Below are 26,614 nucleotides of genomic sequence, written 5' to 3'. Positions count from 1 at the left end.
ATCAGCTGTGAAATAAGGAAGAAGGTGGCATTCATCCCTTTTAAAAAAAATCATCTTGAAATTAGGAAAATGAATTATTTTGTCTCTGAAGATCCCTTCTAGGGGGAACATATCTGACTACAAATTTTCTTGTTCAGACCCAGGATTTTCTAGGATTATGTGAATATGAGAGAGGCACACTGGACTCTTGTAGGAGTAAAAGCATGTGTGTCTGTTGGCTCTCAGGACAATAGGGATATACTGTTACATCATCATGTTCATCAGGTCATTAATGGGTACAAGTTGCACCAGGAGACATTTCATCTTCATGTAAGAAAAAAATTTTCTACAGTGAGAACAATCAAACACTAGAACAACCTTCCCAGGGACGTGGTGAAGTCTCCATTACTGGAGATTTTCAGGATGTGGTTGGACAGGGTTCTAGATAATATCACATAGGCTTCTTTTACAAAAAAAGCTTCAATGAGGTGATGTTTTGAGGTCCCTTCCAACCTGGCCTAGTTCATGATTCTATGAAATCAGAGACTCCAGTGTTGCACCCCTGAAATGACAAGGAGGTTAAAGCAATAGAGAAATAGAAAAAGAAATCTACAGCTTCATATTCTTGTAAGGAGATGCAACCCTAGGAGTTCATAATGTTCTCCATGGGAGTCATCACATGAATCCCTAGCAGCTCACTAAGTAATTTCAGCATATTCTATAGTTTGTTCTATAGCATGCAATTTATAAAGATGCATAGCTTTGGTTAAAAGATATTAAATGAAGGACAATGTATTAAGTTCATGATTTACTAAGTGCAACAGCTAAGCGATCTGCCTGTTTTGCTTCGTGAATTAATTTCTAGTTGGTGCATGGTGGTATCTTTTTCTGGTAGACCAGAATGCCTCTTGCTATCAGAACTCTTCTTTGTGTAAGTACTTGTACTCTTCTGGAAATTTATGAAATATGTTGAATTTCTTTACTGTCTTTCTGTATTGATGGTTTTCTAGACTGAATCATTCTGGTAGCTCCCACCTGAATGACACATAGTATTTTCAATTGCTGTTTCAATCTGTGGAACACACCAGAAATGGGCTCATGGTTACATCAAGGATTTCATGAATGTGCTGTCTACAAAAAGACAATACCTCTCCCCTTTTCCCTACATGACAGCCTTTGAATTTTGTGTCTGAGGATTTTTTCACTGGCCTAGCTGCTGAATTTCCCTGAGAACTAGTGTTCAGCTGGTGAGCTGCCATTGATATCTAAGCTGTTTTCAGTGTTTTAGACTACTAAATTATGTAGGAAGCAATGAGCTTTAGCTCAAGAAGTACAACTCCATTTGAACACTGAAGAATAATGGTGTTTCACCACAAATCCCACTGGGAGATTTAATATGGATCTGTGAATTAAGGGGATTTGGTAGGAGGCAACCTAAATAGCACCCACAATCCTGGAATTTTCTTTGTCTTCTTTTCCTTTTTCTTTTTTCCTTTTCATTTTTTATCTTTTTTGGTTTGTTTTCCTTTTTCTTTTTTCTTTTTCTTTTTTCTTTTTCGTTTTCTTTTTTTCTTCTTCTTTTTCTTTTTCTTGCTTTTTCTTCTTTTTTTTTCTTCCTCATCTTTTTCTTTGTCTTCTTCTTCTTCTGGTATCTTTTTCTTTTTTATCCTGGTATGATAGCAGATATAAACTTTTACCTTTATTCTCAAACTTGGTTTTATCTTAAGTTGTCTTTCCTGCCTGACTGAAAATACAAGCTCAGTTTTGTTCATTTCCTTGCAAAGACATTAAGAATTTCAGGACTTGTCTCAGTGATTATGTGAAAGTGCCTCAGCTTCAGGCCCAGAAAGATACTGCTCTCTTCTTATTTCACAGAACACTGTTCACTGCAGGTAGTCTAATGCACGCTCATATCCTTTACATTTAGTCTGAAATGTTCTCAGGCTTCTGCCTATACTGTTGCTTTATCATTACAAACCATTCTCCTCCAGGCACTAAAATCCCCCTGTTTTACCTTCTAAACTTAATGATACTTACCTTTTCACTAGAAGAACATGATACCCCTTTGTCTCTTTCTTTCTTTGCCCTTAATGTTGCTGCATGGACCTATGAGCTCTTTCTTTTTTTTTTTTTTTCTGAAGTAAATATCAACCATTTCCAAGGGATAAAAAAACCCCACCTTCCCCGTACAAATAGTAAGGACTTTGGCATACTTTAAAATAGTATTTTTGAATGAGAAGATATTATGATATGAATAGTATAATTTTTAATATATTGTAATACACACTGGTAATAGTGAGAAATGAAATTTTATAATTTACATGCAGACTAATAGACTATATGGTCAAGGAACTTCTCAAGGGTATGCATGATTACTGCTGTGATTTTTTCTTAAATATGCTCTTAACCAGTGAAAATGCAGTTATATGAAATTTAACATTGTAAATTTTTTTCCTCTCGCTATGGCTAGATCTCAATCTCCAGTCCCGGTGCTAGCACTGACATAAATGTTAAGAAAATTGCTGGTATTAGTGATGTCTGTGAATCTATGAAGCAACAACTTTTGGTCCTGGTGGAATGGGCTAAATATATTCCAGGCTTCTGTGAATTACCACTGGATGACCAGGTATAAGAAGAGACCAAAGAGAGAACTTTAATTATTGTTCTGTTATTTCTGTGATATTTAAACATTATGATTACACACTCATTTTTTTGCCTGATCAAATAGAGATGCATGGTAAACCCACCATCTTAATTTTTTTTTTAAGTTTTAAAATGGCAACACCACAAAATATTAAGAAAAAACCCAGATGAAATTTATGTGGGTCCATCACATTAAGAAAAGCAGAAAAACAGTATGTCTTTCAGTGTTTTGCATTTTTTGTATTCTTTTGGCAGCACAGATAGCAACATGCATGCAAAAATCAAAACAAAAAACAACCCAAACTTATAAAAGAAGACATGCTTTGCATGCTTTGCATGCTTTGCAAAGTGTTTATTTTATGTCCACCTTTCATTGTAATATGGCTTAAGACAGCATGTAATTTAGTTTGAAGTAGATCTTCTCTATTTGCAAAATATAAAAGTCATTAGAATCTCAAACACATGCCAATCATACTGATATCTATAGAAAATAATATTTCATATATGTTGTATATAATGACTACAGAAGAAAAAAGCATCAAACCTTGAAAATTCTTAAGAGTTTTTATGACAGGTCTCATCTATCATCTCATCTCTAACATATCCTAATATAACACAGGGCTTCAGGGTAAGTTGTGCTTGCACACTCAGAACCAGTGTTTTCATGTTGCGGTTCTCTCACCAGCTGCCTGGGCAGGAGGTTAATTCATGGTTCAGGATCTCTTGATTCCAGTCCACCAAAATCTGATTCAGCTTGAAAACATCTCTTTGAAGTGAAATAGTCTCATTTCTCTTTTTGCCCTTTCAGTCTCTTGAACAAAATCCTGAAAGGAAGTTTAGGTTATCCTTGGGTTTGAGACTCAAACTGAGTCATTCCTCGTACTTTTCCTCAGGAATATGAAGGTGTTTCAGGCCACAGGAGACCCACCATAATATGAGCTTAGTGTTCTCAAGGGCAACAAAGGCAAGCAAAAATATTGCTGGTTTCATTGTTAAGATGTCATGAAGGAAAAGAGAAGGGATCAGACCTCATTAAAAAGTTCCTGTCTGTATTTAAATTAAAAACAAATAAACAGCAAACGAATAAGTAACAGCTTTGAAAGAGAGGCTGAAAACACCTGTGCAGTGCTTGGAGAGCCCTGAGAAGTACTGCTGAACCTTACATACCTTGGAAGTGTAGTCACAGAGGTATTGGGACTTAAAACAAATTACGCCTCTTCATTTGTGATAGCCTCTTTCTAAGGGTCATTGTGCATTTAGTTATAAAATAACTAAACATCTGGTTTTGAAAAAATTATTCCTGATCTGGGAATCAGCCTGAGTTACAAACCATAGAGCAGGCCAGCTCAGATAAGTTAATTCTACTGAGAGCCTGAAAAGTCTTTAACACATTAAGTACTCCTAGATGCTGTGTGCCTTTACATCACTCATAAAGTATTGGCTTGGATTCATAAGAAAAAAATTACTTGCCAAGAGAAGAGTTCCTTGAGGAAACAGAGACCAGTGCTGAAGTTTCACAGAGGCATTAAAAACAGAGGAAAGTAAATAGGTGACAAAGAGTAAACTAATGACGACATTTTTAAGTGCCTTCCTTGTATGAATCAGGTTTCTTATTTGCTGACAGTAGTGGATGTTTTAGTGTATGTGTCTTTGCTGGAGAAAAAGCTCTTTTAAGTGCTGCATAATTTTTTTATTCAAGGTGAGAAAAATGAAACATATAGTTTCATTACTATATATATCTGTATATATCTATATCTATACATATCTATACATATATACATATATAGATACTGTCAAATTTACTGTAACGGTTCATTCAAGCCCACCAGAGTCTTTAGTGTCAACTTAAAATTCCAGAGAAAATTTTGTTAAGGGAATAGTCATTGGGAAATTCACTAGAAAATAAATACAAGCATTGTATTGAGAAGTATTTTGCAGAGCTGTAGGTTTAAAATATAGACCAAATGCTACAAGTGACAGAGGCTGACAATTTAATTATAGTGTGCAACAATACACAGAATCACAGAACAGTTTGGGTGAAAAGGGATCTTAAAGGTCATCTAGTTCCAACCCCTCTGCCATGGTCAAGGACAACTTCCAATAGACCAGGTTGCTTAAAGCTCAGTGTTAGGGTTTTTATGTTCACTTACAATTTACATCAGAATCTTAACAGTCTTAAACATATACCTGCAGCTTAATATGCTTACGATAATAGACATCCTTATTTCTTTTGCCTTTGTTGGAATTTACTGCTTTATCATCTAATGAGTCTGCTGTTCTTTCCTTGAGGTTGCCTTGCTAAGAGCACATGCTGGGGAGCACCTGTTGCTTGGGGCAGCAAAACGGTCCATGGCATATAAGGACATTTTACTTTTAGGTAAATATTGGGTTTTGTTTTAATTAATAATGATTATGTTATAGTACATTAGCAACCATGTAATCACTTAAAGTGGAACAGCTGTTCTGGCACAATCAAAGCAATGCATTCTGTGAATGCTAAATAGCTATTAATGACATAATGTCACATGCCTCATTCCAGCTAAAGCAGGTGGATAGTTTCCTGTGAGTTACTATGTCTAAAGGTTTATTGGATACCAGAAACCATAATTTAAGGGAGTTCATGCCAAATTGTCTCCTTATATTATTATCTTTTCCGCATCTTTGTCCCATAAAACACGCCACAGAACAAATCAAAACAACCAATGAACCTGCCAAACAACATAAAACTCCTTTGCTTAAGAGAGGAGCAGCCAACCTGTGGTGATGTATTAATTTCAGTCTTCATAAAAGCCATTTATCTGGAGCATTCTCAAGAGCCCTTCAGACATAGTCAGAGAAACCCTACAAGCTAGAAAAATTGGATAGCCTGTTCCTGGCAACTCTTTTTTCCAAGAGCCCTCTCACTGCTGCCATGACAATTGCCATGTGGCCATCATGCAAACAGCACGCCTGTTGTCCCCTGCCATGTGGGAGATGGGTGCATCCATGACATGGTGAAGAGTCATGCCTGCATATTCTTGGTCACTTGAAATGGCTCGATCACTGAATTATTTAAAGAGACTATGGCTGTTAGGGAAGCGGACATCATCACATGGTGGAAACGTCTTCCCTTCTTTCACACAACAGAGAGTTACAGTAATAGGAAGATGTTTGACTGTGAGCATAGTGACATGATGAGGCATTTGTTAGCATTGCTTGACACAGCACTCTGCCATGCTGAAGTACACCTTCCCAAAAATGGCATCATGAAACATGTGCAGCACCTGGGCTGTTTTGTGAGAAAATGTGTAAGTCTTCTTGGACAGGTTTTTTTATGTGAGGCAAGACTACATGGAATATAGACTCAAACTGCTTTCTTCATTGATAAAAGGAATTTTTCTGCTATTTTTTCTCCTTCCTCTTTGGGCCTGCCTTCTTATAGCTCTAAATCAGCTTTACTTTATTTTTATTCATATCATAACATTAAAAGGACAAGCAGGACAATATCTGGAGATACTACTTTCATCAGCAATCCTTTCAAGTTAAAAACTATACAAATTACTTTCTTGACCTAGTTTTTTTCTCTAGATGCACCTTTACTGACCATAAATACAGGAATTAAATGTTTGTCGTTTTATTGGGATTAGTAAGTAATAAGGGAAATACTGATAAAATAATAACTAGAAAATTATAGTCAGTGTCACGAGCATCAGCATTTATACCAAAAGAAGAAACAATTTGGGACACCAAGGCTAGGTTCTAATACTTAGAGGCAGGTATCTGTAAAGCTTACAAGTTACTTTGGCATAGATCTCTTGTGATACAAGCATCAGCTTTTCTTTCAAAAATTGTTTGACGGCTTTTGGAAGCTCTGTGGCTTTCACAGTGTGTTCACCTCTTATGTTAGATGATTTCTGGCCAGAAGGTGAGTTAAGATGCCATGATTGAGACTTCTCCAAAATGGTAATTTAAAATTAAAAGAGCAGGGCAAATTCATTCTTTACTGAAAATTTTAACGTGCTTTTAAATTTGATTAGGAATTACAGATGCATCTGTTGGGAAAAGAAGCATTTCTGATGCTTCCTCTGGAAGATGACTTCTTTGTCCACTGACAAATCCTGATCATTCAACATTATTTTAATGAAGAAAGGAGAAATTTTAAGATCAGTTTGCCATTATATTTATCTACTATGAAAAGATAAAGGCTGACTTGCTCCATACTTGTGCATTCAAATATGGACATCAGAGCTGTGGACTAATCAGAATCTTTACAAGTTGGTATATTTACATGCACAGATTATTTCTGGGTGACAGCAGTATTTTGCACACATACTCTGTTTACAAAGAACAGGTTTGTATGATACATACTAAAAGAAAAAAATGATTAAGCAAAATGAAATGTATTTTGAAAATGGGCTTCATCTGCTACATTACATTAAAGTCTTTATATCAATCCATGTGTTGGTATTCTTTCTCTTTAAGGCAACAATTACATAATCCATCGCAACAGTACCGAAGTAGAGATCAGCCGAGTGGCAAATCGGATTCTAGATGAATTAGTCCGACCCTTCCAGGAAATTCATATAGATGACAATGAGTATGCTTGCTTGAAAGCGATTGTGTTTTTTGATCCAGGTACCTTTTTGAAAATATGTCTCATAATTATTTTACATGTGATTATATTGAAAGTAGTTTTTGTTGATGTAGCATCTGCTCATGTTACCTATGGATGAAAAAGAATAAAATGAAAAATAGTGAGGTGCTCCTCCCAAATAATAATCTGGCCTGACTTTAAGATTTTGTCATTTTTTTCAGATGCAAAAGGCCTGAGTAATCCAATGAAGATTAAGAACATGAGGTTCCAAGTCCAAATCAGTTTAGAGGATTATATTAATGACCATCAGTATGACTCCCGAGGAAGATTTGGAGAACTTCTGCTTCTACTGCCTACACTCCAGAGCATCACTTGGCAAATGATTGAGCAAATACAACTGGTTAAACTCTTTGGAATTGTTAAAATAGACAGTTTGCTTCAAGAAATGTTACTGGGAGGTAAGCAAACAACTTGTTAAATTCACCACGTTGTACATGTCATATTATATTGAATTTAGCCTACTGGGATGTTGAGGGAATCATGATGTGAGCAAGCACTTCGACCACTGCCTTGCTGGCTGTGCTTTGGATCATGTAATTGTTAGCTGAAGCCTTCTTGACTTGGCTGCTCATCTTGTTAACTCAGTCTTCCAGCCTCAGATTATGCTGTGCACTTCTCAATCATTGATGGATATCTAGACATTCAATTCTGTAGGTAGAAGGAAGCATCCTTACAAATATTTCAGGAAATCTGCTGTTAATACCATCAAAACAGTGCAAATAAACACAGTACTTAATATGGTTGAAGTATTGTTAAATTGTTTAATGAATACCCAGAAGCAGTTATCCAAATTGCCAATCAAAATATTTAGTCTGCAGAAATGTAATTACTGAAGTATAAGTCTCTGCAATGACATGCTCTTTTGAATTGTTATATGCTCATGTTATTTTTGTAGGTACTTCTAATGATGCCAGTCATCTACATCATCCAATACATCCTCACTTAGCCCAAGATCCATTAACAGGCCAAACTATCCTTATAAGTTCCATGTCTGCTCCTGTACATACAGAACAGATTTGTAAGTAATTGCAAGTTAACCTTCTGTCATAATATTTCACTTCTATATTTAAAAATATTAATTAGAATGATGGCCTGTCAGTGCTCATAGAGTTATTTCATCAACATTCCTGAGTTAAAATAATTTCATATTAAAAATGTACCTATATAAACAGTGTTAAGTAAGACACTTTGACCTGAATCTAATCTACTTTTAAAAAATCAGCACCATCCTGATATATCATTGTTTTCACATGCACAATTTTTAATAAACAAAAAATTATGATAATTAAAGTATCCTATTTCCACAGCCTGCCAAATGTAACAGAACTTCATTTCAGTGCAGTGGTATGTATATGTGTATTCCGAGTGGGCCAGAATATAAAACCCTAATTCTTTCTGTATTCTTTTTCAGCAACTCCAGAAACTCCATTACCTTCCCCTCCTCAAGGGTCTGGGCAAGAATATAAAATGTCTGCAAATCAGACTTCAGTTATTGCACCACAATCAATTTTGAAACAAAAACCATTGTGATAATGTTTCTGTTTCTGCCTTACTTGTCCTTCCTTCCTTCCTTCCTTCCTTCCTTCCTTCCTTCCTTCCTTCCTTCCTTCCTTCCTTCCTTCCTTCCTTCCTTCCTTCCTTCCTTCCTTCCTTCCTTCCTTCCTTCCTTCCTTCCTTCCTTCCTTCCTTCCTTCCTTCCTTCCTTCCTTCCTTCCTTCCTTCCTTCCTTCCTTCCTTCCTTCCTTCCTTCCTTCCTTCCTTCCTTCCTTCCTTCCTTCCTTCCTTCCTTCCTTCCTTCCTTCCTTCCTTCCTTCCTTCCTTCCTTCCTTCCTTCCTTCCTTCCTTCCTTCCTTCCTTCCTTCCTTCCTTCCTTCCTTCCTCCCTCACTCCCTCCCTCCCACCCTTCCTCCCTTCCTCCCTCCCACCCTTCCTCCCTTCCTCCCTTCCTTCCTTCTTCCTGCCTGCCTGCTTTCCCTTCCTTCCTTCTTCCTGCCTGCCTGCCTTCCTGCCTTCCTATGCACTAGATAAATTGGTAGGACACTTGCACATTTAAAAACTCAGGATTATAAAGGAAGTGATTCCTCAGCAGCCACTACTGTAGGTGTTTTTTAAAACACCTCATGATTTGGAAAGTAATACTCACTGTTCTGACTGCTGCATACAACTTTAACTGTGGACACTGCAGTCTGACAAATATGTATAGAGGTTGATATTATTTTTAGAACTTGTAACTGCACAGATTGGTTATTTCTTGTTTTAGTTGTCTTAATATTATTGGTTTAGATATGTATATAATATTTTCACTGTGACAGAATTGGTTAGTGCTTATTTAGCTGTGAATTGTAGATATTAAGAAGAGGGTTAATCAGGCAAAAATCCAAGATTCCAATAACAGTAAAACAGTAGGCTACCAACCAAAGGACATGCCTCAAATAAAATGGAGAAAATATTTAATGGACAGAAATACCAACCTCATTAACAAAAAAGTTTTGATTTGCTTTCAAGTAGAATTTCAAAATAAGAGTTGAATCCTCCCTGCTTACATGTTTGTATGAATCAGAGGGCATACCATGGGCAAATATATTTGAGGAGTTCTTAAAATTCGTATCCACAGTAATGTCTATATCGGTCAATTGGACAGTGCTGAGGCATGGGTGCTAGCATATATATTGCTAGATATAGATGAGAACAAGGACTGGTATGCTTTTTGGTCAACACAAACTAGCATGCTCTGTAGCAATTTCTGGGCACATGTTGGGAACAGGTCCAGTTGAGGGACTTTTCACCATGTGCTTTGGATATGGCCACCTCTCATGTGGGGCACAGAAAGTATAACTAGGAATATGGCCAGACCATGTCACTTGACCTCAAGGCTGGAGTACAGACTTTGTACTGTTTAATTTACCTAGTGTCAATGTGGTCATTGTGTTTATTTGCCTAACTAGCTGGTGAATGAATGTTTCAGCAATCACTCCAGGATCCAACTGCAAAAAAAGTTGTAGTTATGTGGTAGCTCTGGGAGAGTTTGCTAACTCAAGTGGCAATGTGCCTGAGTTCAGCTCCAGATGTTCCTGGCTTGAACCATGGTATTTCAAGACAGAAGACAGCCAGTGCACCAAATACTCGTCCTCTGGATTTTGAAGAGCTTTCAGAAGCTTGGGATGAATTGATTTACTATGACAAGCTCCCTTCTCCTCCTCTTCCTCCTTTTTCAGTCTAGGGGAATCCAACATTAACTAAGTTTTGTGTCTGGAGTCTATAATAACCCACCTAGATTTGGACCCTCTGTGGGTCTGCACAAAGGGAGCTTTGTGACACATGCTTACTTGGGCATATAACAACTTATTTACAATTTGTGAAAATAATCTATTATGATATATGAAGTGACCTGTTGCTTATACAATAGTGATGTCATAAGAAAATCACCACTTTGCACATTTTATTTATTCCAGACAGCAATGATTTTCCTTTAATGCTTTTAAAGTAGACTTTCTTCTCAGAAGTTATGTAAGAGAAATACAGAAAAACAGAGTAAAATGTTGCAGTTTGCTGAACTATTGCAAAGAGAAAACATAGTGGAGTCAGAAATTCTTCAAGGTGAGATGTTGGTCATCCTGAACCAGACACCTGCATAAATCAAAGCATCCAAAGATGGTGTAGTTAAACCTCTGGCTTTTAAAAGTTGCTCAAACTGATGTGACTCTTCAGATATGTTTTTGCAGGCAGGGAATGCAATGCAGTAAATGCTGAGCTGACCTTAACATTCAAAAGGCTTCAGTGAGAATATACCTACCACCGGGTAGATGCTGTGTTTCTTTGTTATTTTAAAATAGTTGCTTTTGTAAAGTTTGCGGATAGTAGCTCTTAATCTTCACCTTTTGCTTTTTAGAGTGTTTTTCTTTTTGTTGTTTACTGTTTATTTTTTATCAGTGCGTTTCTCTTTTTACAAGTCCCTTTTAGTATGAGTTTTTCTGACAGAATAGAGTACCAAAATTTTGCCATTAACTTTAGGGGAATCTTTACTGTGCTATTTTTACAAGTTGGCCACCAAAACTCTGTGGGGAAACACAAAGGTAAATCATGCATGAGAGATGCTAAGCAGCTCAAAAATTGACTTGTCATAGAAAGAGTGTTGGACTCAAGATGGATCTGCAGGACTTTACGAGGTCAGATTAATTAAGTCAGTTGCATAAACATTACGGTATTGGCCTGACCAAAAACATTTAACTGGAAATAAAAAGTAGTCTGCAGGTTGGCCATTCTTGCTTAATATAAGCAGTATGAATAAATAGCTTAATAGGTTTCATTTTAACACTGTACTTTAGATCTAAAGTGTACAATAAAATGTTTTCACACACTGCCAAAATGTACTGGATGAAAATATGCTTTAGTATTTCATCTGACAAAAAGTTATCTATTTTGTACGATATATTGCATTTTTGAATAAGAACACCACTGTAATTTATTGGGAAAAGCTGATTTATTTTATAAATGTAACATTATTTTTGTAAACCTAATTATGAAAAATCAGAAGTGATTAGCTCTGTTAAATATTAAATTATAATGAGATGTAACTTTATATGTTTGAGATCTGATACCAAGTTTTTGTGTTGAACATTTGGAATTTAAATGGTTGTTGGAAATATTTCAATTAGACTGTTTCCCATCAAAGCTGAATAAAGAAATATGAATGATCCAAATGACACATTTTTCTTTTGGCATTTTTTTTTCAACTATTTACATAAACAATGACAATTCTTTGTATTGTTTATGCTATGAATAAATACAAAACTGTAGCATGCTTTCATCTCTACAGTATTCACAGCATCACAGAATGGCTGAGGTTGGAAGGGACCTCTGGAGGTTGTCACAGGAGCCCCCTGCTCAAGAAGGATATTGAATTCATATGAAAAAACAAGATAGCAACATTTTAGTTGATTCTACTGTAATGTGGCAAAGTATTACATAGCTACAGCTTTTAGTTCTGACTCAGAAAAGAACTGAAGCACATGCTTAATTCCATCTGTGTTTAAAATGGAGCATGTTTCACAGCTTTTTTTTTTTTTTTTCACTAGACAGGGATACCTTAACAAATCACTCCCTTTCATTGTTCTAGTGCATTGTTGTTTAAGCTAATTTAGTTGCATCTACGCGGTTATTTATTTTGTAGATAAAGACTTTGAAAAATTCAGAAAGACTTTTTTTCAGATACATTATTTTGAAGATAAGCAGTATCTCCTCAGGATTATGATCAGTTTTATGCCTCCTTTGAGCAGATTCCAAATAGGGGAGAGTTGGGGGTTTTTGATCAGGTGGTGGTGATAATACAGTGACCGGCTGTTTGCTTTTGATCACATGTTCATGTATACTCTACTCTGGAGTGCAGAGCTGCAGGGCAAAGTTTCCATGGGAGGAAGAAGCTCCAGTGCTGAATGCTGGAGATCTTTAGGTTCCTCTGAGGAACTTGTGTCTGTGGCTGATTACTTTAGATAAAGGATTTCTTTGCCCTTTACTTGTAAATGCTGATTTGGGTGAAGGAAATTTATGATTTTAAGGAACAGAAGAGATTTGGGTCTTTTTTTCAGCCTACTGTCGTGGTTTAAACCCAGTCAGGTAACTCGTTCGCTCACTTCCCCCCCTTTTCTTGCCCTCCCCCTGCTCTCGGAGGGACGGAGAGGAGAATCGAAAAGAATGCAACTCCCACGGGTTGAGATAAGAACAGTTTAGTAACTAAGGTATAACACAAATCACTACTGCTACCACCAATGATAATACTGATAAAAGAGATAACAAGGGAAGAGAATACATCATCTCACCACCAGCCGACCGATAACTTGCCCCCCCCAGCCCGACCAAGCTCTGACCGATACCTCCTCCAACCCTGCAGTCTCCCAGTCCTTCCGGCTAACTCCCAGTTACATCCTGGGCATGACGTGCTGTGGTATGGAATACCTCTTTGGTCAGTTTGGGTCAGGTGTCCTGTCTCTGCTTCCTCACAGCCTCCCCTCCTCCCTGGCAGAGCATGAGCCTCACAGAGTCCTTGGTCAGGGTAAACATCACTTAGCAACAACCGAGAACATCGGCTTCACCAACACTGTTCTCAAACTGGAAGTCAAAACACAGCACTGTACCAGTTAACACAAAGGAAAAACATGACTGCTACTGCGGAACCCAGGACATTATCCACCCCTTATTCCATACCATTCACGTCGTGCTCAGATCCCACATTTTCAATACACCATCGCTCTCCCACATATATACATCCATATACATACAGACCAAGAGGAAAAATCATTTTCTTAGTGCATGGACCAATCCCTATAATGCTGCCGAGTCCATTCGGTCCATGATGTCAGGCTCCATCTCTTGTAACAGTCTTCCAGAGCAGGAGAGACTGTGTGCAGTGTTCACACTCGTGAATAACCTGGGCAATAGTGTCCATTGCTAAGTCCACCCCTCGATCATGAGTCCATCTCTGTGTTGCATCTCTGCTCTGATGGCCTGAAGTGCCATGGGCCCACCAGGCTCAAAATAATTCACTGTCCCCTTCAGCAGTTTCTGCACCTTGTTGCTGGGGACTCCATACAGCTGCCTTCCATCTCCGATGCTTCCAAAGCACTGGAGGGGCCCAGTGGACTAGATACTTGCCCATACTGTCCCACACACCCTGCCACTCCTGGCTGTCCAGCCTTGGGGAAAACCTCTTGGTCACGCTATATTGTTGTCTAACCCCAGACAAGACCCAAACCTGACTCTGCTTAACTTTTGAGATCAGACAAAATGGTTGTGGGTAGAACACAGTCTGTGTGTGTGCCAACATGCTGATCCCCATCACAATCAGCAGGCAGGTCCCAAGGACACCCAAAGGCCATTCAAAACCTTCAGAACTCTCAACTGATGCTGCTGTACTTGTCACTGGGGCTGGTGCAGCTGCTGTGCTTGTCACTGGGGCTGGTGCAGCTGCTGTACTTGTCACTGGGGCTGGTGCAGCTGCTGTGCTTGCCGGCTCTCCCACCGCCAGCTTCTCTTTTCCTGAGTCCAGCTCTTCCTCCTCTGCCTTGCTGGGAAATGCTGCGTGGTCTCCTGCATCCTCCTGGGGCTCGGCGGGCGGCTTCCGGGAAATGCTCTCGGCCGTCGCGGGGCTGGGCTCGGCCGCGGGGCTCGGCTCCTCCGCGGGGCTCGGCTCCTCCGCCGCCTTTTCCCGCTGCTCGACAGCCGCCTCCTTCTGCTCCTCGACCGCCCCGACCTCCTCCACCGGCAGCCGTCCCCTCGCGGCCTCCGGCCCCGCTCCCGCCGCCGCTTGGTCCCCGGGGCCGCTCTCCCGGGCCGGTTCGGCAGCCGCCGGCTCCTGGGGCCGCTCCCCCTCGGCTCCCCGCAGCCTCACGAAGATGGAGAGTAGGGTGAGGGCCAGGCCGGTGAAGAGCAGCCGGACGGCCAGGTACAAGTCCACGGCCACGTCCGTCCCGCCCTGCTGCTGGAGCCCGCCCGTATTACAAGCCATTGCCATAAAGCACAGTGAGACAAGAACCTTAGCCCAAGCCCCACACTTGATAAACACTATCACAGCAAATACCGGCTCTACGTAAGTTACAACATTCTGAAGCTGTGAGATCAAGCAAAACAACTCTGAGAGCCAATAAATCGTCATTGTGATGAGTGACTATTAATCCAGTCAAATCTGTCGTTATCTCAACCCTTCGTGCCCCACGTTGGGCGCCAAAAAGAACTGTCGTGGTTTAAACCCAGTCAGGCAACTCGTTCGCTCACTTCCCCCCCTTTTCTTGCCCTCCCCCTGCTCTCGGAGGGACGGAGAGGAGAATCGAAAAGAATGCAACTCCCACGGGTTGAGATAAGAACAGTTTAGTAACTAAGGTATAACACAAATCACTACTGCTACCACCAATGATAATACTGATAAAAGAGATAACAAGGGAAGAGAATACATCATCTCACCACCAGCCGACCGATAACTTGCCCCCCCCAGCCCGACCAAGCTCTGACCGATACCTCCTCCAACCCTGCAGTCTCCCAGTCCTTCCGGCTAACTCCCAGTTACATCCTGGGCATGACGTGCTGTGGTATGGAATACCTCTTTGGTCAGTTTGGGTCAGGTGTCCTGTCTCTGCTTCCTCACAGCCTCCCCTCCTCCCTGGCAGAGCATGAGCCTCACAGAGTCCTTGGTCAGGGTAAACATCACTTAGCAACAACCGAGAACATCGGCTTCACCAACACTGTTCTCAAACTGGAAGTCAAAACACAGCACTGTACCAGTTAACACAAAGGAAAAACATGACTGCTACTGCGGAACCCAGGACACCTACAATGGAGAAAACATGGAATTCCCCCTGCATCTTCAATGGCATGAAGTGCTAACGGACTTTTTTTAAATGATTTCCATAAATCATCTTTACAAACAGCTCCAGAGGGTGAATCATGAGTGTATATTTTAAAGAGCAAGATGGATGTATTAAGTTTCAGTTCTAATTACCATACAAAATTCCTCCCAAGTAAAGAATTTTGAATGTGAGTGAAGGTATTTAATGAGCTCCAGGAACCTTCTGTGAGAAAAAATTTAGCATTCTCAGAATATAAGAAAATCTGTTACAGCTCTTGGTAAATATTTGTATTCCTGGCAGTTTTATTTTTACCTCAAGGATGTATGTCAGTCTGTGACTAAAATCTTTAATGTCATTATAACAGACCATTTCTAGTTGGTCAGCTCAGATGTTTGTGCTACTTATGCTAAAGTATATAGTAAGAGAATATTTAGCTCCAGATTTTACAGTAAGGTTTTCAAAAATCTTCTGTATTGATTTGAAGATGTCTAAATTTTTCATATTGTCCCTGATGTAGAGCTATTAGCTTTCTTCTTTCCCTTTATTCTCCATAGGAAAAAAAACAAAAAGAAATGAAAAGCATAGTTTACCCTCAAATTTAAAGTAATTGCATTAACAACACAATTGTTTCCCTCTCTTCTGTTGTTTTTGTAATATAAAAAGAAAAAGAACATAGTTGTCATCAAGACTGAAATCAGTCATCTCTGCTTACTTCTTTTTCCTTATTGTCTTATGGCATAACCAAATATTATCATTATTTAAAAAGTCTATGTGTAAATGAACCACCCTCTGAAGTAAAAATCTAAATTTTATTACAGAAAAGAGTAAAGGTAAATTCCTACTGAATTGCAGGAAATATATTTTCAAAAATATCTTTCATAAAAATTAAAATGCATGCCTAATTTCTAATCAAAATTATAAACTAAATTATAATATTATATTATAATTATATTATAAATTATAAACTAAAAATTACTATTAAAGGCTAAGAAACTTAAAGAGAGAAATGAAATATCAAGACTTACACAGTGAAAGAGAACCTCAATTTTCTTTCACAAAATGCAAGAGGCATTGTCTTTGAACAGCAGAATACCTCTTAATTGCCACTAAACAGGATGGGCATAAATCTCACCACTATGGGGGAGCAAGCATGTTATACCTAAAATTCATTCTTATGACAATGATCTCTGTTCCTTAATTTGTGGTGGAGATATGATTCCTACTGACATTATCTGGTAGTTCATCTGAACCAAGTGCAGATGTCACATCAAGACTAGATTTACTGGTGGGGCTGAGCAGGTTGTTCCTTCCACACTAACAGTGCCTGATGTGATAGCTGCTCCAGGTCACATTGTGATGGCACAGCCTTGCACCAGCACAGAGCTCTTAATTACCCAATGATTTGGGGCCTGACACCACTTTTTTTTTTTTTTTTGCAGAGGTGAATGTCAGTGATGCCTAATGTGATGAGGTGTGCTCCATCAGGTAAACAGCAGCAAATGTTGAAGGTTTTCCTTTAGCCAGTCTGATTGCGTGTAATTTCCTCTAAAGCTTAGACACAGCTCCAAGATTAGAGAAGGGCTAGAAATCCACGCTTAAAATGTCTTTGACTTAGATCTGAATAGCATTGGCTGGTCTCTTTGAGTCTTATTGTAGCAAGAGTTGAACACTTTTGAACCTCAGATGTCTGATTAGGCTCAGTGGTTCTGTGGGGTTTGGACTCCCACATAACCCCCTCTGCCAGTTTGTTATTAAGTTGACCAAAGAGAAAGCAGTTGATGTTTTAGAATCCTGAATGTCTTCAAGGAAGCATAGTGACAAAGATTGCACAGGGAGATGTGTCTCTGGGAGTGAAATTACCTTAAGAAGTTAAGAAGACAGTAATTGGTTAGATAAAAATATTTTAATAGAGTATGGAATAAGATGTTCTACAGTCTTTGAAGGGGATTTAGCAAAAAAAGGAACTAAAGAAGACCTGTAAAAATCTGATAACACTGTCAATTTCATGAAAAGATTCTAAGAACCGCTGCAGTGGAGGTGTAAGATTAAACAGCTTTACTCAATATGGTTTGGTTTGTGTCCAGTATATCACCTGTACGCTGTAAACAGCAGATGAAGTTGGAGCAGTTGGTTAATTTTTGTTTTTTCTTGAGCAGTTCACAACATAATGCCATGGAGTGAAATAGGACCCTTTGTGTAGCCCATGGCAGTGCTTACTGTCACCAATCCCTTTTTTATCATCATGTTTTGTTGTATGTGGCACAGCTGAACCTGCCAGTTGTATCACCTGCACTAGATGTGCACATGTCCCGACCACTTTTCCTGAAGCAGCTCTGGAAGTTCCCTCATTCTGGGAATACTGAAGGACAGCAAGGGCCCAGTGAATGCTATGGTGCCTGCAGTCAGTCACCTTACAAAGTGGTAGTACCAGTTGATACATTATGATTACTTATGCTTTATTTTGTACTTCTTACAGGTTGAGAAGAGATAAAAATTTGGTCAAGTTTATAGTTGGGTACAGAGGCAACATTTCAGTTTGATGCAACTTTGGAGGAAGAAAAATGTTGGAGCTGGGATGTTCTCGTCTATCACCTTCTCATCAGCCACTTGATCTGCAGAATTGCTTGAGTCACTTTCTAGAATGGCCCCTATTTAATGTCTTTTTTAAAATAATGTAACTGGGTTACAACTGCTATCTCACTGAAAGTATGCCAGATTCATAGAAACACAGTTTTGAGACCATATAAAACTTTCAGGTTTAGTCAATGCATTTTGCTGCCTAAACAAGATGGTGCAGCTTATGTTACGTTTTGATCAGCAAGCAGTTTTTTCCCTGCTGTTTTTTTGACCCCCTCACAATTGAATGAATTTTTATGAATATGACTGCCCAACAAAGCATCCCATTCTTCAGATGCCTGCCTTTTGTAATTTAAATAATGTAAGCATATGAACATAGAGATTTTGAATTAAGAGGCAAAGGCAATCTCACCAAAAGAGTTTATTCAATATATTTCCAACATCATCTATTCCAAGATATAATTAAGATTACCATGGCCCAAGACTAATTTGCTGTGGTTTCCAAAAAGTGGAGCAGATAGCAATTGTAATAGAGGATAAGGATTTTCCATATAAAGTTTTTCATTGTCATATTAGATTTTTTAATGAGCATTAGACTTGATCAGAAATGTAATAAAACAGAACAATACTCTAAAATATGCAGACAGATGTATTATAAAATAACAAACTTTATATATTTAATTTATGTACTGTGAAGTACACTTTTCTTTTGCAACATGACCATTAATATCCAATTTTTATCTCAACAGCAAAATCACAATTTAACTGTAGCATGATCCGTCCTCTATTTTAATGCAGGCTTTTTTGCAGGTTGATTAAAATTGCATTGTGTGATTAAATACATAGAGGCAGATATTCCGTCCCTGTGACATTGTGCCTCTTTCAGAGATTGACAGCCTGAGGTACTGTTCATTAAGCAACAAATAATTTGATAATGAAAATAGGGATGGAGTCCTTCTAGAGGGCAGGAAACTAATACATATCTCCCTGACCATGAGGAAGGTACTGCTGCAGCTTTCAGGTAAGCAAACGTGCTTACGGAGAAATTTTCACTTTGAAGATAGGGATAAAGTGGTAAAAAAATCCCTTAAAAAATAAAGTGTTGTTAAACTTGAGTGTACCCTATTAGAGAGGATAGATTCAAGAAAGCTTGATAAGCACAGAAGGGCAGTCAGCCAAGGAACTAGCACAGCACTATTGCCTTTTGCAGTGTCTCAGCTTCTGGAGGTATATGAGTATGTGAATAGGAATCTTTCTTTTGTCGTGGTTAGAGCAAGCTTCAAGGCATCATGGTTAACAGACAATCTCATCAAACACTGAAACTTACATGCAGAAAAATCAGAAGACATATTATTTTGATTTGGAAATAATTCAGCTTATTGATTTTTTTATACAAGTCAATATTGCTGGTATTTTGATTGCTCTTTTCAAATTTTAAATGCTTGGAATTGACCATGCTGTCAGGTGTCATCTTCATGCTCTTTCTCATTGGGGGGAGTGAGGGTGGTGAATGAAGATGTTAAAAGGCCAAAAAAAACCCAAATCAGTAGGAACTATAAGACCCAAAGGATACACCTCTATCAGCACACTAAATAGACTCATGGGACCTACTTTAACTAAAGCATGTGTATTGACCTATTTGCTCAAATTACTGTCTTCAATGCTAGTAATATAATTTGCTGGTGATAAAGGTTGTTTAGTGTAATAACTATTAATTGTATTGTTCTGTCCCCTCTCTCACCTGAATCTTATCTCTCCCAGAGTACTTATTTATTTACAGCTTAATTTATATTGAATCCTGTGACTAAGAATACTTGAACTCATCAAGCGTATAGCACTTGTGCTGTCACACTGCTAGCCCCATTTCATGTGAGCTCTAGCTAAGATTCCTGGGGCAAAAAAAGGAACATACTAGAATAACTAGAAAGAGCAAGAGGAAATAGCAGCAGAATTAGGAGGATGCAGAACATCCTGTCATTTCTGTTACTTGCTGCTGCTGTACTCACTACTGGCCATTTATAACCTCTGAATATGTTAGCGACTGCACGGTACTTCATCACATCACAGGGAGATATATGGTGACACAAAGGTCCATATGACTCCACTCATTTTCTCTGTGCAATCTACTTCTGGATTGTTATGGGCAGTGTTTGGAAGGATGCAAACAGCACAGTTATTTCATCCCATTCTTTTTTTAAAAAAAAAGCACAAGTGCATAGTCCACAAAGTGCTTTGCCTCTGTGTGCTTTGTTTCATTCATAAATACTGATCCTGAAGTATTAGTAAAAATGTAACATTTCAACCAGATCATAGCTTTCTCTACCACTCACCTTACTAAAATCATCTTTAAGCAGTGTTCATCTTCTATTACCACTCTATTTTACTACAAGGTAGTTTAAGATTATAATCTAAGTTCATCATGTGATGGAAGGACAGTCACGTAGAACACCAGCATTTCTGTAAATGAGCTATCATTGCAGTCAGAGTGTCTGCTACAATGCTTTAAAGTTGCTCTTCTGTGAAGTTCTGTAATTTGGGTGCAATGTGTATTACAGGTTAATCCCCAGTACACACAAGCCAATTCACCAATTTAAACCTCATTATTTCCTGTCACTTTGTTTTAACCTACAACCAGCAGAGGAGACAAAGCTGTGCCCATTGTCCACTGCCATTTGCTTTATATATGGAGACACTGAGAGTTATTTGTTGACCTTTGTAGTAGAGTGTCAAGCTCCTTTAATATTCTTTCATTTCAGGTGATGAGGAATACAACTGAGAGTGCTTGCTCAGTCCCACGTGACTCATGTCCCCCGTGGTAATGAGGCTAAGTGGTGCAGATGACCCCAAATGCAAGAAGAGAGCAGCAGAGTGCCTGCTCCAGCATGTCTGTAGGGCTACATCACCCTGTTACTTGAAGGGAGTTAACTTCAGCTTCTTTTTCTGTGGAATAAAGACAACTCAGACTCCACTAAAGCTTTTGCTCCGTTGGAATGATTTTTATTCATGCACTGGGCATTTTGCTTTTGTTATATTACAAATATTACAGTGCAATATTATGACACAGTACAAAACATTGCGGTACATCATAGTTTAAATGATGATGGAAGAAAAATTTTGTGAAAGAGAATAGCTTGTTTTTCAAACTCTGATGCATAAATAAAGGGTTCTGTTATCTCTGCTCATATATAAAGTAGGAGTATCTGAATATCACTCACTAGTGTAACCCGGTGTGTAAGAGTAAACAGCTTCAGAGGATGAGGTAGATGTCCTCAGGCTGCTAAGACATTTGAGATATAATCTGAAAAAATGCTTAGCACTCTGACCCAATCCAACAAAGCACTTAAGCAGTGCTTAACTTCAGTCATGGCTGACTTCACTGGAGCTTATGCTTAAATGTGATTGCACTCTGTGCTGTTTAGGGATAAGGCCACATGCCGCTGCATACCGTCCTGCAGAATGGAAAATACTGCGGTGCTGCAGTATTTGTTGTTGCTTCAACCACAGTATTTTAAAAGACACAACTACTATCAGCAGAATGAATGCTCTCTCTCCTGTACACAGGAAACAATGTAAGAAGACAAAATGCAGATCAAGCTAAATGTCCTCTATGTCCTCCTCGTAATTTTGAATACAAATTAATCACAGATGGAAAATTCTGATTTGTATACCTGGACATTGGTTTTGAAGGAAGGAAGTAACTCTGTCCACCTCCATATGAAGTTTTGGTGGAACTGACTGCTCAGGTACCAGCCGTGTAGAAACTTTTGTCCTATTGCAAAGCTATGCTCACAAGTAGAGTTATACTCACATACTTGAAGTAATATTGATGGCTGGATGGACTATGAGAGCCTGCTACATGTTCTAACACCTTTAGACACAGTACCCCTCAAAATGGTTCTAGCAATGAGAACTTTACGCTGTAGCTAATACATGAATCTAAACTTCAACACCAATTTTCCAAGGTATTTTTGCACCTAACTACTACTGAAAGCAATGGAAATTGGGTAACTAAATAGTAATTAAGTGCCCATGTATCTTTGAGGATCTGTGCTTGTGATTTAAAAATCTGTCAGTCCAGCTCATTACAAGCTCTACATTTACTTTAAAAAATATATGAGGTATGAATTAAGGGTAAAATTAATTAATAGTGGCATTAACTGTAGCAAAGCAGAGACAGATTGCACTGACAGAGAAACTAGAAAGGATAATGGATTTAATGGCATGTGTTCTAATGGAAAAAAAATAGCCTACTGCATAAGACTGTCATATCTGAAAAAAATGTAGCTACCATTTACAGTTCATAGAGGGACAAAAAGGTTTATACACTAGCAGTATATAAATCACTGAAAAGAGTAAGCTGAGATCTTTATAGTAGCGGTGATATATTTTCCCCTGGGGAAGCCTCAGCCCAATTTTGCATCTACAGAATCTCTCCTGGCTCAAGGGACTGACTTATCTCAAACACCCAGCCCTGGGAATGGATCCATCCTGACTAGAGATACCCAGTCTCTTTAAGCAAACACCCACTTAGGAACAAGCATGAAACCTCTTGTCTATATTTCCTACTGGATAACACAGGGAACTCATGGTTTAGCTTACTAACTGCCATGGTTATCATTTAAAGTATGTCTCCAAGCAGGGTAAGGACAGAGTCCCTAAATCAAGACTGAGAATTTGAGCAGTGGGCAGTGAGCCAGAAAGTTAAGCATTCCTAGTCCAGATATCCACAATGTGAGAATTCACAAGTGTGCTAACCACTGAGCTAGCAACTAAATGGCAGAATAGGAGGTTGCCTCTTTCTTCACCCCTTTTCTTGACTCCATGAGGACACTTGATCCAGTTCAGACCTATGGAGGTTAAGATGCTTCTGGCTGTGTATGTAAGTAAAAATGTAAGAGCTTTTTTATGGTACCTTGGTGTTAGGCAGAGAAGAATTTTGAGGACAGCAGCTGGGACCTCAGCTCCTCTTTGTTTCTCTATATTCAATGATGCAGGATGTTATTGTGGCCTCTGAGCCACCTCTGAACTCTCACTGGCATGCCAGCTGTCTTACTGCAAGCACAACATTCAGCTTGAAGGTATAATACACTGATATAGCCAAACCGCCTTTGGATCCAAGATAGCATTTCCATGTATGTTTGTGCTAACTAGGTATTCTTCACCTATGCTGCAGGACAGGCATATATTGGGTCTGCATGGCAAAATTTGGAGAGTGGGGGAACTACACCTTCTGTGAGAAGCTGTGAGAAGCTTCCTTCATGCCTGATAGAGCCAGTGCCATCCAGCTACAGCATGGCCCACCACTGGCAAAGGCTGAGCCAATCAGTGACAATGGTAGTGCCACTGGGATAATATATTTAAAAAGAGGGAAAAAGACCGTGCTGGAGAAGTTGCAGCTGGAGAGAGGAGTGAGAATATGAGAGGAACAGCTCTGCAGATACCAAGGTCAGTGCAGCAGGGGAGGAGGTGCTCCAGGCATTGGAGCAGGTGTTCCCCTGCAGCCTGTGGTGCAGTTCATGCTGAGACAGGCTGTGCCCCTGCAGCCCATTGAGGTCCATGGTGGAGCAGATTCCACCTGCAGCCCGTGGAGGACCCCACCCTGGAGCAGAGGGATGCCTGAAGGAGGTTGTGACCCTGTGGGAAACCTGCACTGGAGCAGGCTCCTGGCAGGACCTGTCACCCTGTGAAGAAAGGAGCCCACACTGGAGCAGTTTTGATGCAGGACTTGTGACCCCACAAGGGACCCACACTGGAGCAGTCTGCTCCTGAAGGACTGAACATGTAGAAAGGACCCATGCTGGAGCAGTGACGGCTGCAATTGGTCCCAGCTTGGTGTTAACACCCCAGTTGCACTTGTTCTGCCAGTTCAAAAGTTATGGGGGGAATAAAAGAGAAAAAAATAAAAAGAAAGCCTTTGCAATTATATTAAAAGAAATAGTTTCATTTTCATGTTCCCATGGCATTTGATTTAAGCTGCTGGATAGTGAAGAAGTGACGAACAAATAGATTACTGGTGCATGGTCCAGATCTCTAGGTACGATGGCTAAGTGCACAGTCCAGTCTGGGGAGGAAGAACTCTAACCTAAGCCCTCTCCTCATACTGGGGCTGCTGTGTGCAGGGCCAGCCCTCAGGCACAGGTTAGAGCAACCCTGAGGTTACCTTGCTAAGTAGACAGGTCCCTCAGCAAGCACAAGATTACTCCCAAAAGAATGTTATCGACTTGGTGTTCAATTTGGTTTTAAATGATTCATGTACTAATTGAGCTTCTACTACTTACCAGCTGAAATATCATTTGACCTCCCTGTTAGGGAATGCAGTTTTGTTCCCGTGTCCTGGCAATTGTCATTGTGTAATTGACTGCCACTGCCAAAATATAAGCAAGTAGCTGCAGAATGAATTCTACTGATTGAATGTCCTGTGTGAGAGTGATCAGGTAAATATAGTGCTGCAGCTGATTTTTTTCAAATAATAAAACTACAAAATGCTTTAGGGTACCAATTCAAATGGGCAGAAACCAGAACTTAGCACAAACCAGGAACAATACTCCCCAGTGAATTAGTTGTTCAAATGCCTTGGTTCATGCTAGTAATAGAAAAAATAGCAGACAACAGTATACTACCTTCTTCATAATTATTTATTAAACCCCAGAATACTTGAAAGATGAGATAAAAAAGGAATGAGAAAGTGATTTAAATCATCCCTGCCAAATCACTGCAACAAATATTGACTAGTGGGCTTGTTATTTCCTGTATGTAATGACTGAAAGAATCCCTTCTGTCCTTACTTTTTTTTTTTTTTTCAGTAGTAGTTAATGCATCTTGAAACACTTCTTCATCAGGGATTGCAGCGATAGGAGAAGGGGTAATGGCTTCTAAACTTAAACAGGGGAAGTTCAGGTTGGCTATAAGGAAGAAGTTCTTTACTGTATGGGTGGTGAGGCACAGGAATGGGTTGCCCAAAGAAGTGGTAATTGCTCCATCCCTGGCAGTGTTCAAGGTCAGGCTGGACAGAGACTTGGGTGACATGGTCTACTATAAGGCATCCCTGCCCATGGCAGTGGGATTGAGACTAGATGATCTTAAGGTGCTTCCCAACCCTAACCATTCTATGATTCTATGATTCTTTATATTTGGGCACTCCATCTTTAGATGTATTCATCTGTGCCATAAAAAGTTTGACACACATCCTTTTCTTTCCACTTATCTTTTCCAAGAGCATAGGTTTGTATTGGTGCCCCAAATGGTGATAAAGTGTGGTACCACTAAACTAGCCTTCTATAAATCTTAGATTGCAGGGAGACTTCTGCTCTGTCACCTAGTGATTGTCCAGAACTAAGTGGACACTTATTGAAGCAACTAGACAGAAAGCCTCCAGGAGCTAAGTAGAAATGCATTTCCATTATGCCCTGGCATCTTCCTCTACTCTTTCTTCATAAAGGAAGTTCAATTTTTAGCCTTGAAGAAAGAACTGATTGGATACGTAGGGCCCTACTCAGGGTCTGCCGTGAAGCTTCATGAACACTGAACAGTTCTGGATTTGGGATTTGGCTTTGAGTTGGATGAAGGATTTGGGGTTTTTATGTGTTTGGGTTTGGTTTTTTATTTTTATTTTTAAATTTAATTCTTTTATTTACTATTTAGAGAGGAGTTGGGACAGCTGATATGACATATATAAAGCCAAATTGCCCATGAAAAAATTAAAAGGGCAAGCGTTTAGTGGAAGCAGAGCATCATTATGATTCTGTCACTTGTGGCAATACAAAGACATCAGGAAAGGGAGTTATCAGGAGCCAGTGTGTCTCCAGGGCTGGTACACTGACAAACCAATAACACCTCAGTGCCAATAATTTACTCGTCTCCTAAACATTACAGGCTTGTTGTATTCTCTATGCCTAGGAAACATTTTTATTTCCAGTCAGATCTTCAAGGGACAGTGAATTAGAGCTAGATATGTGTAATAATGTATTTGGTCTCATGCACTCCACCAGCATCACTGTGAACTTCAGTGTGAGACTGTGGGTTTCAGTGTGGGACTGTGCTTCAGACCTTGGCCCCACTCCCTCCCAGTGGAAAAGCCCATCTGACCCTCCAGAGTTCACGGGAGTGTACATGCCTTGGGGAACAGCACAGGCCACAGATTGCTCATTCCTCCTCTAAAGGATGGAGATCATTATCCTATCAGTGCCAAAAGACTTCACAACCCTAGTCTGTACGTGTTACTCAAAGAGGTGACCAAGGCAAAATAAGGATCACAGCAACTGAAAGATAAACACATTGAGGTCAATCAGCTTAATGTACTGACATGCAGATGCTTGAACTATAACCAAGAAAATTTGTTGTTCTTTGTATTAGGTCTTATGCAACTGCTAGACAATATATGTCTTTCTTCTGAATAAACTGTATAAAATGATATTGAGATTTACAGGTATATTGATCTTCTCAGGCA

At 39.3% G+C, this 26,614-nt stretch overlaps 1 protein-coding gene across 5 annotated transcripts in view; it reads left to right on the top strand.

Moving 5' to 3' along the window:
• HNF4G (hepatocyte nuclear factor 4 gamma) overlaps positions 1 to 8,901 on the top strand; it is a 61,952-nt gene extending 53,051 nt beyond the window's left edge. For all 5 annotated transcript variants that reach the window (XM_062633157.1, XM_062633158.1, XM_062633161.1 and 2 more), the window contains 6 exons: positions 2,450 to 2,605; positions 4,912 to 4,999; positions 7,084 to 7,236; positions 7,417 to 7,653; positions 8,151 to 8,273; positions 8,667 to 8,901. In XM_062633157.1, the coding sequence (XP_062489141.1) occupies positions 2,450 to 2,605; positions 4,912 to 4,999; positions 7,084 to 7,236; positions 7,417 to 7,653; positions 8,151 to 8,273; positions 8,667 to 8,785 (876 nt within the window). In that variant the 3' untranslated portion in view covers positions 8,786 to 8,901. The remainder of the gene's footprint in view (positions 1 to 2,449; positions 2,606 to 4,911; positions 5,000 to 7,083; positions 7,237 to 7,416; positions 7,654 to 8,150; positions 8,274 to 8,666) is intronic.
• The last annotated feature ends 17,713 nt before the right edge of the window (positions 8,902 to 26,614 follow it).

This window comes from Pezoporus occidentalis, unplaced genomic scaffold (assembly GCF_034315485.1).
Source record: "Pezoporus occidentalis ecotype Australia unplaced genomic scaffold, CSIRO_AGI_Poc_V1 ctg4, whole genome shotgun sequence".
Classification (NCBI taxonomy): domain Eukaryota; kingdom Metazoa; phylum Chordata; class Aves; order Psittaciformes; family Psittacidae; genus Pezoporus; species Pezoporus occidentalis.
This window is presented reverse-complemented; position numbering and strand designations above follow the sequence as displayed.